The sequence below is a fragment of the Camelus bactrianus genome, chromosome 14 (genome assembly GCF_048773025.1).
Source record: "Camelus bactrianus isolate YW-2024 breed Bactrian camel chromosome 14, ASM4877302v1, whole genome shotgun sequence".
NCBI lineage: Eukaryota > Metazoa > Chordata > Mammalia > Artiodactyla > Camelidae > Camelus > Camelus bactrianus.
This window is the reverse complement of record NC_133552.1, coordinates 12,247,705-12,259,921: the sequence shown is the minus strand read 5'-3', so window position 1 is coordinate 12,259,921 and position 12,217 is coordinate 12,247,705. Positions and strand designations below refer to the sequence as shown.

The 12,217-nt window shown below is 36.5% G+C and overlaps 1 protein-coding gene across 1 annotated transcript in view; it reads right to left on the bottom strand.

The window, feature by feature from the left end:
- The window catches only part of COG6 (component of oligomeric golgi complex 6), a 62,155-nt gene extending 49,952 nt beyond the window's left edge, over positions 1 to 12,203 (bottom strand). The window contains exons 1-5 of the mRNA XM_074378095.1: positions 11,960 to 12,203; positions 9,767 to 9,910; positions 8,259 to 8,330; positions 4,537 to 4,595; positions 408 to 519 (exon numbers count right to left, since the gene is read on the bottom strand). Of these exons, the coding sequence (XP_074234196.1) occupies positions 408 to 519; positions 4,537 to 4,595; positions 8,259 to 8,330; positions 9,767 to 9,910; positions 11,960 to 12,112 (540 nt within the window). The 5' untranslated portion in view covers positions 12,113 to 12,203. The remainder of the gene's footprint in view (positions 1 to 407; positions 520 to 4,536; positions 4,596 to 8,258; positions 8,331 to 9,766; positions 9,911 to 11,959) is intronic.
- Positions 12,204 to 12,217: the final 14 nt, after the last annotated feature.

The following is a 12,217-nucleotide window of genomic DNA, read 5'->3' as shown; positions in this document are numbered from 1 at the left end:
GAGGGGGCCCTGGAGGAAGAGGCTAAATCCTCACAGTTCATGATAGGAAATCAACAGAAAGTAGTTGACACATAATCAAAGCATGTTCTTTCTAACTACAGAGCTAGAATATAGAATTCAAAAAAGAAGCAATCAACAAACTTGAAAATGGTGACAAGAAGGGAAGGAATGGAAAAGGTGATGCAGGCTTTTTTTTATAAGCCTTGACTTCTAAAAACAAAAACAAAAAGTATATATACTGCTTTGAAAAAAACAAATTAAAGTAATTTAAAATAAGCACCCAAATTTAAAAACATTTTTAAATCAAAAAAAAATTTTAGGTGGTAAAATAAAACCTTAGCAAAGAGTGAGTTCTCTGTAACATCTGTAACTGCTGCACCTTCGGTGAGTTTAGCTGAACAAAATACCTCCGTAATAGGTCCTTCTCTTGTACCTCGGAGAAGACTCATTTCATCAGCAGTCAGCTGGAATTTGGATAAGAAGGCATCTGCAACTTGTGCTCTTATTTCTAATCTTTGACTGTAACATTGGGGAAAAAAGGCAATAAAAAAAAAATCAAGCACACTACGCATTTGCACAGCTTTAAAGCAAGTTACATCTCTGATATAGCTTTTAAAACAAAAGTGTGAGAGTCTTAACATCTTCAAAAGCCTCATTTCTCCCTCAAATATTAGAAGCTCATCAGGCATGTAGGTGATAAACTGGCTGATACTATTCTACTGCAGGAGAGGCCACAGTAAAAGGAGTTAATCATTAGGTAAAAGAAATAAGTTCACAAACAGTCCAGGCATTACAAATCCCTAGCCACTTACATGGACTTGAACAATTCACCTTGTAATAACAAGGTTATCTTACAGGAGAGAAATATGCCAATTAATTTCTTCTCAGTCACTAAAAAATCTTAAGCCTCTGAAGCTTGTACATGAAGTACACAACAACCAAAAAAAAGGTCTATTTTTTTCATTTTAGTTTAGAAACAGAAGTCAAGAATTCATTTAATAACTCCTCATTAATCCAAAAAAATCACTCTTCCACTTTGCCTTCCCCACCTTTTCTGCACACTATTATAATTTTTAAAAAAGTCTTTTAAATACACTGTCTGAATATAACCTATCTAGAACAGTTGACAATTAGGAAAGGGCACACTCCAGTCTGGAACTCAATCTGCAGGGACCTGAAGGACTCAGCAGGGTTACCAAGTAGAGGCAGGTTAGGAACACAAACTACGTGAGCAGAAATTCAACATCCCTGGCTTCTAGATCTCAGATTTGAAGATACACAAACAAAATCATACGTGTTTCACTAGTAGCATTCACTGGGCAGTAATATTCTACAATCTAACAATATTCCAATGGAACTGAACAAAGATAAACATTAACACCATTTGAACAGACGGTATAATGCACGCCAGCCTTGTTTTGTTTGTAGTCTCGGGTTGTGAGCTTTTAAATTCACAAAGTCAAATGCTCCCATGAATGACAAAAAGTCAGAAAGGAAAAGTCCTCCAGGTGGCAGTCATGTTCTGCTTGTCTCAAATGATAATGTAAATCACCTAATTAAATCTTGAATTTAAATACAGATTTAAATAGTGCATGTCTTTAATCATCTCATTAAATACTAGTAACTAAAAGTTACCTTACAGGTTTTTATACTTTTAGATAAAGTCCCAATCATTATCACATAGGATTTAAAGTAATTATTAACACTTTATAAAATTCCTTGAGACTATACAAAATAACCATTTTAATTAAAACCTTTTGGGAGTTTCTTTTGGATCTATCTTTACAGTCAATTTATTAGGCATGCTGGAAAATTAATCTCTTTAGTGTATTGTTCCCTTTTGTTTTACCTAAACCTAGTACAGCTGACCTTTGAACAAGATGATTTTAAAACACTTACCAAACTATTATGTTTAAGAATGGAAATAATATCTGATAATTTATGAAACTGAGGTTGGCTCATTCATAAGAAAAAATATGCTGCCACCATTAAACAAACATGACTTTTCTAAATAAGAGGTAGAGGAAAATGCACAAGATATACTACGTAAGTATAGTAAAATATAACTACGCACACATACTAACTGTGGGAGAAAATATACCAGATTGTTAACAGTGGCTGTCTGGGTGGTAAAGTCATGTCTGATTGCAATTGTCTTCCTTAAATTTTACATCCACGAATGGAAGGAGAAAGAAGAAAGATGTGATGCTCCCCTGCCTTCTCCTAACCTTTTATCAGGCAAGGAAAGAATATATATCACATATACTCTATATTTTGACATGTATATTTGTACAAAATAAATAGTATATTTTTATGTTACCAATTTCAAAACCTAAATTTAAGTAGTTTATAACAAATAACACAATTAAAATAAAACCATTAAAAATAAAATAGTAAGAAAAAATAAGACTGTAAATAACACAGCTGAGGAAAGCTATTGCCATTAAGCGCAGAACAGCCTAAGCTTCCCGGCCACAGATGCCAACGTGGAACGAGACGCGCTACGCGGCTTTGTCTAATCAAAGGGGAGGAAGCTGGGGGGTTCTGCTCCTTGAGGTTTGTCAGACGTGTTCAGCCTCCTACACAAATCACTTAATCACCACAGCAACCCTGTGACATCGTTTATTATTCAGATAGTTTATTTTTTCAGATGTGGTAACTGAGACTGAGAGAGATTAAGAAATGTAATTTGTACAAAATTAAAAATCTAATGAGCTCTTACCCAAGATTTAGACTAGAATTCAGCTCTCCAAGGCCTACATTCTTTCCACTCTAACACACTACACCTCAAAAACAAACAGAAACATTCACCAGAAGCTGTTATTTTCCTGAGCACAGAGAAATGTGAACGGCAGGCCTTTATAGGAGACAATAAAATACTGATCAGAGCTTTCAGTGGTATTAAAAGACAAGAAGACATATTCATTCGGATACAGTCTTTCCTAGTCATCAGTGAAACCCAACTTCTGACCACCAATTAAATATTAAGGGGAAATGTCAAGCTGCAGTTCTCTGGAGACAATTCTACATCCAACTTTACCTATTAGAGCATTAGCTATCAAAATGACCTCCTTCTTAACCCAGCTGGAAAAAATATTCATATCACTTATACATTTGTCTGAATATCATGTTATCCAAATAAGCCTATAGAATTTCTATTTCTAAAGCTAATTGCTTGTTTAACTAAGTTTCTTGTTAAAAAGAAAAGGTTAGTTTTTAAAAACGGAAAAACAGCTCTCTGCTAGTTCCCAGGAGACTGTGGTCATCATTTCTGCTATGTAATTTTTCTAAAATACATCCACACAAATGTTCACTTGGCACATTCCCATCTACAGTTCTTCGGACACTAGAATGTCATAAATGCTTGCTTCCCAAAAACACACCAGGCCAAAACACTTTCACAGGCTTATTAAAATAATGAACATAAACAACATTGCTTAAATAGTTTTGAGAATATATGAAAAATAGAAGCACATTGTTCTAATATTGCCTCCGGCAGACATTCATCAGAGTCTGACACATGTTGCAAGCTCCAATACAATGCCTATTTTTCAGTTTTCATTTTATGTTCCTTTCCTGACATTAGAATAGTTATATTTCATATTCATTCACTCAAAATTATGTATTGAATCTACAATGTGTTAAGCACTGGAGACACAAAAAGAGAGTGAGAAATTGTCAGTGTTCTCAATGAGCTCACCATTTAGTAGGAAAAGAGAGTTAATCAAACCGACAATCAGTTACAAGAGACTGCACTACATACACACTACAGCAAAGAGGGCAATGGATTTAACTCAGACCAGAAAGGGTTTGAATAAACACAGGACTGGTGATGGTGATCTGTTACTCTCTTGGTTTTAGTCACAATTTTCAATTGGATCCATACGTGCTTTTCTGGTCAACCAACAATAACTCAAGACAAAAATTCATGCTGTGGGTCTTTAACTGGGAATTTATTTTTTAGAAACTTTTCTTTCAAAAAACTTATTGTTGTACTAAGAACATTCTAATTTTATGCTAAAGGCACATGTTTATTTCTGAATACAGAAATTCAGCCACTGCCTCTCCTTATCGAGTTGGCTGTCCTGATCTTTTCACATCAGCTTAGTCTGCAGCTTTCCTCACCACAGTCCACCCACTGATGGGAGAGATCTGTGTGGCGATGAAATGGTTCTATATCTTGACTGTAGCAGGGTGCATAATAATAGGTTAAAAAATAAAAGACTGGGGGGATTATCACTAAAAACTTGAAAAACCCATATTTTAAAAAGCAATCATTTTTTAATTCTATAGCAAACAAACAACACATCACCACTTCCAAAGAGGGATAATCTCTCAACCCCAATTATCAACATTCCTAAACTTATGTTTTATGCTTATTTTACTCTTGGAGAATAGCTTAGAATCTTATATGTTGTATATGTTGTATCATTTTTTTAAACGTTTTTCATTATTTTAACTTTGGAGTTATCTATAATTTTCTATTCAAGTAATCTCCAAATTAGTGAAGAGTTGATTATGTAAGGAAAAACTTACCTTTCGGCTTGAAGCTTAGTGGTTTTTACTATTAAATCTTGAGTCTGCTCCTTTGCAGCCTAAAATTATAAACATATCTAAATCAGTGTATTTCAATTTTATTATACTTCAGAAACTACTTCCACTTATTTGAGTTCAGACTACAACAAATGAGACCACACTCTAGAACTCAAACGTGTATAAAAGGCCCAAGTACTTGAAATAGACATATCGAGGCTCATACATTACCTTTATTAAGAGGAACACACTCAGAATTCTCAGTATACACGTAATGCCAAGGCTTACAAGAAAAGAAAAAGGTATCACGATGCTGAGGAAAGAATTTAACAGTTCCTGATGCCTTTCAGTGAAACAGAAGCACTGCCAGAGCCCGCTAAGGATGAAGAACAGGACTTCAGTTATGGACACGCTGAGCTGGATGCTCTGAATCCTCCTAATGAAGTCGTGAGTCAAGTCACTGATACGCTGGTGTGGAACTCAACAGAAATACCCAAGGTGGAGATAAACATTTGAGTTAGAATACACCAAAAAAACCCTCACCTAGGGTTCTGGTGAAGATTAGAGACAGCCCCATCTAAAGGACACTGGGCTGTTTCTGACCAAGTCACAATAAGCAAGCCTCCCTTCCCCAAGCCAGAGCTTAAAGGATCAGGAGTGAAAACTTGGTGGAGAGGTTATTTTATCCAAAGATTAGGAAAATGTTTATAAAGTGAATTGAAACCAACTACAAGGATAGCCATGAGGTTCTCTCTCAAAGATGTGAACTGGGGAATACTACAAAAATAAGGCAGTTAGTAACGAGAGGAGAAACAAGCAAGTGGTTGTGAGGCAGGCAGAGACACAGAGGCCATGCCTTGAAGGGGCATGAAGTGAGTCAGAAGTGTGTATAAATAAACCCAGTAGCAAGCGGAAACCACGAAGCAGACAAAAACACACCAAGTGGAGGGTCAGTATTTTAAAGAGGAGACGCCAGAGCAAATACGTGCAAATCGCTGTCATGCTGGAACACCACAACGAAGAGACACGCTTCTGCTGCCTTCTGCTGCCAACGCTTCCAGGCTGCCTCAGATCTTGAACACCACCATCCACCCCTCCACACCCCCCTCGCCCAACACAGGTTCTGGATTCTGCCTAATCCTCCAAACTCCCAGATTTTCAATAAAATTTTGTGTTATTGCTTCATACACAACCCATCAATAAGGCAGCCCCACCCCCATATCTAGTGAAGCTATTTTGAGTCTGTGCCCTTTCCAAACAAATTATGTGCCTAGCAAGTAGTGGATGTTTTCAAGAAAACAGATTTGAAGCTGTATCTTCAGCAGACCACTAACTTTCAAGAAACAGCACTGAACAGGATGGCTCCCGTGTTACTCTTCTAAAATTATTATTCTTTAAGTCCAGTAACTTCTTCTAATCTTATCCTTCCTAATGTCACTTTGCTTTAAAGATCCACTTCCACCCTTATCATTGCCTTGTATAATTTTTGAACTATAGCATTTCCTCAATTCTAAAAGATATTTAATTTTAATATTTGTGGAAAAAAAGAATGCTTCATGAAATTAGTATCAATAAATGTTTGCCAGCTTCTTTTTACCGTCAGTCATTATTAAATTGAAGGTGTATGCTACAAACAACACTATTAATCACTGTAACATGATACCTGAGTACGATGTTATGCAGTAAGATTTTTGCATATTTCCTGATTAATTTATAAATTGTAGTAATGATTACCAAGTAATGTTTAATATTAGTGAAGATTATTATCCTAAAACAAACTTCAATTTATCTTAAATGTTAAAGACAAGTATTTCTCATTAAAAAACATGTACCTCTAAACGAAATTTATCCAACCAAAACCACAGCCAAAAGGATAAACTATAGTATATTAAAAAAAATCACTGATTAAATTTCTAAATGTATCTCATTATGAAAACTTGTAAAATTTCCCTAATCTGAAGTATTATAGAAAATATTAACTAAGTCCTTATAACATCCAATAATGAAAAAAACAGGGGAAGATATTCCATAAAATACTTTTCTTTATGAATCAATAAATTTAAAATATTATTCTAGAGTTGATAGGAGTGTACAATTAAGATTCCATTAACATGATATCCAAATAAATTAGTGTCAGTGGATGAATAAAACTTTCAAAATCATGAATCTAATCCCTACTACTCTAAGAATCAAAAATGAATGTAAACAATAAGTACTGTAAAATATTTTTAAATATTCAATTACACAGCTGTGAGGGAATCCTGCATGTGATAAAAATGTTCTACATCTTGATCATGGGGGTTGTTTCATGGGTGTATACAACTGTCAAAGTGCACTGACTTGTATGCTTCTAATGGATGCAGTTTATTGTTACACATAAATTATTGCCTAATAAGGTTGATATAAAAATATAAAAAAGAACCACACCATTATAGAGGAAAAACAGGATGTGGGGATGCAAAGAAAATACAAAGGACAAAATAGAAGATGACACTCTGTGATTTAAAATACCTAGGAACTGTTTTGAAAATAGCATGAAGAATAAAAATATTCTGATCTTTTTACACTTAAAAATAGGTATCATAAAGAGAATAAAAATATAATGAAGATAAAAATGAGAAAACAAGAGGCGCTACCACTAAAAACAGAGGAAACTGAGTAATGCAATATAACACAAGAGACAACATGCGTATTACAATGTAGGTACAAGAGTACGGTATAGAAAACATTACAGAGTGTAGTTTGAGAAAAGGCGTTAATTCTGAAAGCTAGAAGATGAGAAAAGGAAATAAAGAAAAAGTTGAAGAAAAACAATAGTCAAAATCATTTACTAAGCAACAAAAGTAGTCTCTGCAAAAAAATGTGAAATGGCAATAACTGACAAAGATACATGATTATTTAAGCATTATATAATTAACAAAGATCCAAAGGCTGGACAATAAATATGCCAGTAATGTCTGATACATTAGTGACAATAAGAAGTTAGAGAAGACTAGGATAGGTAAAATTTTAGAGAACAGGAAATTGACTAGTTCTACAGACAGACAAAAGCAGCTTATGATTGATCCACAGAATATTATAGATTAATGATTCTTCCTAGAATCACTGTAGCTGTCAATAGTTCCAGGAGAATCTTGGGGTATTAAGTTTGAGACAACAATGCAAAGGTGGCAGAAATAATCATGACTGATTCAGGAGGAACCTATTCTATTTATCCCAAAATTACATGAATGAGCATAATTAGGTCAAATGCTAACTCTGCAGCCAAACGACAGGCTTAGAACTGCTTTAATGAACAGACCTAAATTTATACACATTTTCCTCAGATGTTTTTTAGGCTAAGCATAAATCATATTTAAGCTGGGTCTTTACTGGGCATAGCTTTAGTCTGGAATTATTCCTAAGGTTTTCTACTAAGGAATTCATTTCTGCTGGACTTGTGAAATATTATGGGATTGAAAGGTTTATCAAAATTCTACAGTTATCTCTATACCAGCAAAATCAAAATATGAAGGCTTCTGAAGTTAACTGCACAATATTAATAAACCAAACATTCAAAAAGAAAGACAAAGACATAGTTTAAAAAAAATAGGTATAATATTCCATAAACTTCCTAGAGGGCCCATGATATATTAGATATCCATATATTTTTTAGATCTATCTAGCAATTTCTAAAAGCTTACTCTGTACAGGAACTATGCTAAAATCCAGCCATTATATAGTACCTGGAGGCGACTTGTCATATCTTGACAACAGTTGCTCATTGCTTGAACATCTTCATTTATGCTTTCAAGCTCCTGAAAAGGAAAAGAGTAACATCAAGCATTATATACACAGAAATTCCTCTTCTCTTAACCAATTCCTTATTTTTGTCCCATGATTTTTCTTTTTTTGCCAAAACATGACAAAAGATCCCATACTTAACATTGAAAATGGTAACAAGAATATCAAAAAAAGATGTTAAAAAAAAAAAACCTAGTATATTCTTTTTAGAGGGTCTGACAATAGGAAAATGACAAATGCTTTATGAAATATTCATAAAGATATTCAGAAATTCTCATGCTAAGAATTTATCCTAAGAAATCAATCAGACAAGTGTGTAACAATATACGTAAGAGGATGATCAACACAGTTGCCTAAAACAAATGGAAAATATGAAACATTTCCAACCACACAATGGAAATCTGTGCATACATTAACAATGATAATGTCTCTGTGTGTGTGTATTAGCACAGAAGGATGTCTATATAAGATTAAAAAAGGGTTATAAAACAATACATATAATCCTGCACCACTGAGAACTCATGGACTTCTATATGTTTGATGTGTCTCAGTCCACTGCAGTTATTCTTATTGATGCTTGAATCATCCTATCTTTGGCCAGTGGAAGCCTCTTAAGTTAGCTCCAGAGTCCTTCTGAGACTTCCCAGTAGTCTTATATGGCTCCTTTGTTTTGATGCTTCCTTTCAGTGGGAGATGTGTTTAGAAGGTGCAATTTAGATGTGCTCATCACTCTCTCTCCCTATTTTTATGAACACTACCAAACCTTCCAACTTTCTAGATTATTAGCCTTCAGCCAATGAAATCTTACTAAACTGCTAAAAGTAATCTGTGTTTATTAAGCACTCCTGGAACCATGAGTGACACTTTTATACAACTCACACAGAAGTATCAACTATGTAATATTACTCTGTAATATTAACATAATTAACAAAATATTGCATAGTAAATAAATAAAATATAAATAAAATTCATTTTCCCCTAAGGTGAGTAGACTGCTCACTCAAGTATAATGAATCATTATTTATTAACTGAAGTAACTGATCTTAATCTGAAAATTTCATGATTTGGGATGCAGTAAAGTAACTCAATCCTAATCAATCTCCAGTGGAGAAGGGGGTTATCCAAGGGAGGTTTATTCAATGAGGGTCTATTTCTAGTGGAAAACCACTGAAAGAAATGGGTTTTTTGTTTGTTTAAAAAGCTTAAATTCCTAAAAGAATATCCTGGAACAAATGTTACAGCTTTCTAAGAAGCAATGTTAGTGGAGGTTACAGATTCAGAAATCACACTAATGCAAAGAAAGATCTAGATGTTGTTGAAGTAGTTAAATTTTCTATTTGAAATGGTACGAGAATAGCAAACATATCAACCTAATTCATTAAGAACCTTAGCCCAGAACCAGGCATACAGTAAGCTCTCAATAAATATTAAGTGACAAGAGTTTACATACTTCCTTCACTTCCTTGAAAATGCTTACAAACTCTTCATTGATAGATAAACTTCTGCGTTCAATATCTCCACGTAAATTTCTTCGAGTCCGCAAACTATTTTCAACAAAAAAGGCTGAGAGTGCTTTGAGAGCTTCCAACATTTCCTATATAATTGATAATAAAAGAACATTATTGGGACCAATTTTCAAATGTTTTTCTAATCTCAAGCAAAAATTTACTGAAATCATTTTCAAAAAATTTGTTTTCCACCAAACAATTTAAAAAATACCAGATGACTTTCACATTACTGAACAGTAAACTTATTTCTGAAACACAATAAGGACCTACTTGTGTATTGTGGCATATATACAAGGTTATTCATTGCAGAATTGTTTGGAATTGCAAAGATTAGAAATAACCTTAAGGTACAAATAAAAAGGAGTGGTTAAAGACATTAGGATATATCCATTGGAGAAAAGTAGAAATTCTTCCTGTACTCACATACTAAGCTTCAAGGTATGGTAAGTGAAACAACAAGGTACAGAAACCATTATAATATCAACTGTTGATAAAGGACTACATGCATGCATAAACTCTCTCTGGAAGTATATATATATAAAATAAGTACCACTGGTAATGACCAGGCTAGGAACAGAGTAACTGGGAGCAGAACTTAGACTTGAGAGAGGAAGGCCTCTGTGAGGTGACTTCTGAACTGACATATGACCGGTAGGAAAGAGCCACCCATGGGGACAAAGCCTTTCACAGGCAGAGGGAACAGTGAGTACAAAGACCGACCCTAAAGCACCAGAAAGGAAGCCAGTGTGACTAAAGCTATGGGAAACTACTAGAGTTTTTAAGCAAAGGAGTATTGTAATATGCTTTATAGATTTAAAAGTTTACTCCAATTTAGTGAGAAGAATGGATGGTAGAGGAGGGCAAGGAAGGAAGCAGAGAGGAAATAACTAAAATAATCCAAGCAAGATTTAACAGTGGCTTAGACCAAGACGGCAGCATTGCAGATAAAAAGATGGGGAGATATCCCAAAAAACTGCTTTTCAAGGTGGAGCCTATAGGACAAGTTAATGGACTGGATGTGGGATGTGAAAAAAAAAAATGACAGGAATAAAAAATTACTCAAAAGCTTCCTGCTTAATGGGTAAAGGGTGATGTTTCTTATTAACATAGGGGCAGTACCATCTTGGAGAAAAATCAAGAGCTCTGGCCATGTTAAAACTTTATGATGTTGATCAGGTATCCAATTGGAGGTGTCATATAGACAACTGATAGTACAAATGTGGAGTTCAGCTGAGGTTACTGGTAATAACCCCAATTGAGAAATTTAACATAAGCTTAGAGAAGTTAAGGGACTTACTCAAACCCTAATGCGCCCATTTGGTGGTTATATCTAATAAGTGGCCCCAGAGCCCGTCTTTCTTACTCATTACATGATAATATTTTTACATTCAATTTCTTATTGACAGTCTATTTGCAGTTACCTACAAATTGATCTGTAAAACTCTTACTTCTAAATATATATTTTTTCCTTTATGCCACAATACCTAGCGACTCATTGAAGAGATAACCAGCCATCACCCAAGCTGGAACGGCCCATCTAAGTTTCAGGAGGTACTTGGGAGAAAATGTGGACAGTTTACCTTGTAAAAAAACACAGCATGAGCCCATACATACATTCTAGCCTGTGCTTAGCTAACAACAAAAACTAGTAGGTATTTCATTTGAGCCATGAGCAGCGGCAGCCCTTCAGCGCTGCAAATTAGTTGTTTTCACCTGTCCCAGGAAAGGCTCAGTGAAGCCTAGCCCTGCCCTCCGGTTCTTCCCGAACGCACCCCATTCGTGCTGCCTTATCTTGTAGCTTGCTCCTTCGCACCAGTTTCTTATCCTGCCCGGGGCCCTCTCTCCCCCTCCCTGCTGACACCCCTGAACACCTGCGGGGGCAGGGGGCTCCACCATTCGCCTTCCGGATCCAGACCCTTCAAGGAATTGTTTTAATTAAACAGGGGTACCACCCAGGAAACCTCTTCGCTTTTCCAGGGGCTCTTCGGCCTACCCCTTCCCAAACACCCCCACCCCCACCCCGCGGCGGCTCTGGGGTCCTCTCCGCGGCGGGGACAAGGGATTGGGTACCGGACAGACGCCGCCCCCAGCCCGGCTCAGCCCACGGGACCCTCGGCCCCGTCAGCCCCGGTCACCTTGTCGTTGTCCAGCCGCGTGTCCAGAATCTTACGCAGCTTCCGCGACAGCGGGTTGTTGGTCTGCGCTGAGGTCCCGCCGGCCCCATTGTTGAGGCCGTTGGCAGGCCCGGTCGCGGGCACGGCGACCACCTCCCCACTGCCCTCGGCCATTGAGCCGCGCGCCCCGCCCCCGGCTCGGAGCCGGCCACCTCAGCCCGCGACGCGGACGCGCCTGCCGCGCGAGTGGCGCGCGTGCGCACACCCGCCGCGCATGCG